The sequence below is a fragment of the Melanostigma gelatinosum genome (genome assembly GCF_949748355.1).
Source record: "Melanostigma gelatinosum genome assembly, chromosome: 20".
NCBI classification, from domain to species: Eukaryota; Metazoa; Chordata; class Actinopteri; order Perciformes; family Zoarcidae; genus Melanostigma; species Melanostigma gelatinosum.
Window position 1 is genome coordinate 21,678,043 of NC_136653.1, and position 2,500 is coordinate 21,680,542.

At 38.8% G+C, this 2,500-nt stretch overlaps 1 protein-coding gene across 1 annotated transcript in view; it reads right to left on the bottom strand.

Moving 5' to 3' along the window:
• The window catches only part of nub1 (negative regulator of ubiquitin-like proteins 1), a 14,049-nt gene that overhangs the window by 2,263 nt on the left and 9,286 nt on the right, over nucleotides 1–2,500 (bottom strand). Inside the window, exons 10-12 of the mRNA XM_079291585.1 lie at nucleotides 612–719; nucleotides 374–526; nucleotides 146–292 (exon numbers count right to left, since the gene is read on the bottom strand). Coding sequence (XP_079147711.1) covers nucleotides 146–292; nucleotides 374–526; nucleotides 612–719 — 408 coding nt within the window. The remainder of the gene's footprint in view (nucleotides 1–145; nucleotides 293–373; nucleotides 527–611; nucleotides 720–2,500) is intronic.

Genomic DNA, 2,500 nt, shown 5'->3' on the forward strand with positions numbered 1-2,500 from the left:
CAGAGCTTTCTACCAAACACCTCATCAGCACATGGAGATGTCTTCACTCCACGGCAAGTACTCAGACCCTTTACTGCAGGAAAGGTACTACTACCACACTACTGGTAAAAGTATGCATTCACAAGACAGACAGACAGACACTGACTCCATAAGCCTGGTCCACGTCTCCATCAGCGTGGTGTAGAGCTCTGGCTGCGTCTCTCCTGGAGAAACCGAGCTCTGTGAGGGTGGAGATCACCTCAGACCTCCTGCTCCTCCTCTTCCTCTCCCTCTGCTTCAGCTCCTCTCGCTCCTGGTGACCATCATCATCACGTTCAGTATTTTCATTTCATGACGTTTACAGAACGTTAGGGACAGAGACAGACAGTCTCACCTGTCTCTGGTTACTGATGTGGACAGCAGCCTCCTGCAGGTCTCCCTCACAGGCTCTGAGTCCGAGTCGAGCTTCTCTCTCAGTGAAACCCAGAGACATCAGCTGATCCATCTTCTCTGAGTCCAGACAGAGACGACTGTACAGAGCCTCCACCTACACGCACACACACACTGTTCACACGCTAGCTATGCTATGCTAAGCTAACACAGTAAACATGCGACTCCCTTCACAGACTGACTTTGGACAGCTGGTGTCGAGCCTGAGCGTCGTTTCCTTCGATGTAGGAGAGGAGACTCTGGAGGAGGTGCAGCCGCAGGAACAGCACCTCCTCTCTACCTGTGTTACCCTGATGACACACACACACACACACACAATAAGAACAATAACAAACTGTCTGAGAGGTTAGTTTTCAATGTGACCTAAGTGAATGTCTATTGTTTTAAATGTGACCCAAGTGAAAGTCTCTATTGTTTTAAATGTGACCCAAGTGAAAGTCTCTTGTTTTAAATGTGACCGAAGTGAATGTCTATTGTTTTAAATGTGACCTAAGTGAGTCTCTATTGTTTTAAATGTGACCTAAGTGAGTCTCTATTGTTATAAGTGTGACCTAAGTGAATGTCTATTGTTTTAAATGTGACCTAAGTGAGTCTCTATTGTTATAAGTGTGACCTAAGTGAATGTCTGTTGTTTTAAATGTGACCGAAGTGAATGTCTCTATTGTTTTAAATGTGACCTAAGTGAGTCTCTATTGTTTTAAATGTGACCTAAGTGAGTCTCTATTGTTTTAAATGTGACCTAAGTGAGTCTCTACTGTTTTAAATGTGGCCGAAGTGAATGTCTCTGTTGTTTTAAATGTGACCGAAGTGAATGTCTCTATTGTTATAAGTGTGACCTAAGTGAAAGTCTCTATTGTTATAAGTGTGACCGAAGTGAAAGTCTATTGTTTTAAATGTGACCTAAGTGAGTCTCTATTGTTTTAAATGTGACCGAAGTGAATGTCTATTGTTTTAAATGTGACCTAAGTGAGTCTCTATTGTTAGAAGTGTGACCGAAGTGAAAGTCTCTGTTGTTTTAAATGTGACCTAAGTGAGTCTCTATTGTTTTAAATGTGACCAAAGTGAATGTATCTATTGTTTTAAATGTGACCAAAGTGAGTCTCTATTGTTTTAAATGTGACCTAAGTGAATGTCTCTATTGTTTTAAATGTGAACAAAGTGAATGTATCTATTGTTTTAAATGTGACCTAAGTGAATGTCTCTATTGTTTTAAATGTGACCTAAGTGAGTCTCTATTGTTATAAGTGTGACCTACGTGAGTCTATTGTTTTAAATGTGACCTACGTGAGTCTCTATTGTTTTAAATGTGACCTACGTGAGTCTCTATTGTTTTAAATGTGACCTAAGTGAATGTCTCTATTGTTTTAAATGTGACCGAAGTGAATGTCTCTATTGTTTTAAATGTGACCTAAGTGAGTCTCTATTGTTATAAGTGTGACCGAAGTGAAAGTCTAGTGTTTTAAATGTGACCTAAGTGAGTCTCTATTGTTTTAAATGTGACCGAAGTGAATGTCTATTGTTTTAAATGTGACCGAAGTGAAAGTCTCTATTGTTTTAAATGTGACCTAAGTGAGTCTCTATTGTTTTAAATGTGACCTAAGTGAAAGTCTCTATTGTTTTAAATGTGACCTAAGTCAGTCTCTATTGTTTTAAATGTGACCTAAGTGAAAGTCTCTATTGTTTTAAATGTGACCTAAGTGAATGTCTCTATTGTTATAAGTGTGACCGAAGTGAAAGTCTCTATTGTTTTAAATGTGACCTACGTGAATGTCTCTATTGTTATAAGTGTGACCGAAGTGAAAGTCTCTATTGTTTTAAATGTGACCTAAGTGAATGTCTCTATTGTTATAAGTGTGACCGAAGTGAAAGTCTCTATTGTTTTAAATGTGACCTACGTGAATGTCTCTATTGTTAGAAGTGTGACCGAAGTGAAAGTCTCTGTTGTTTTAAATGTGACCTAAGTGAGTCTCTATTGTTTTAAATGTGACCAAAGTGAATGTATCTATTCTTTTAAATGTGACCTACGTGAGTCTCTATTGTTTTAAATGTGACCTAAGTGAATGTCTCTATT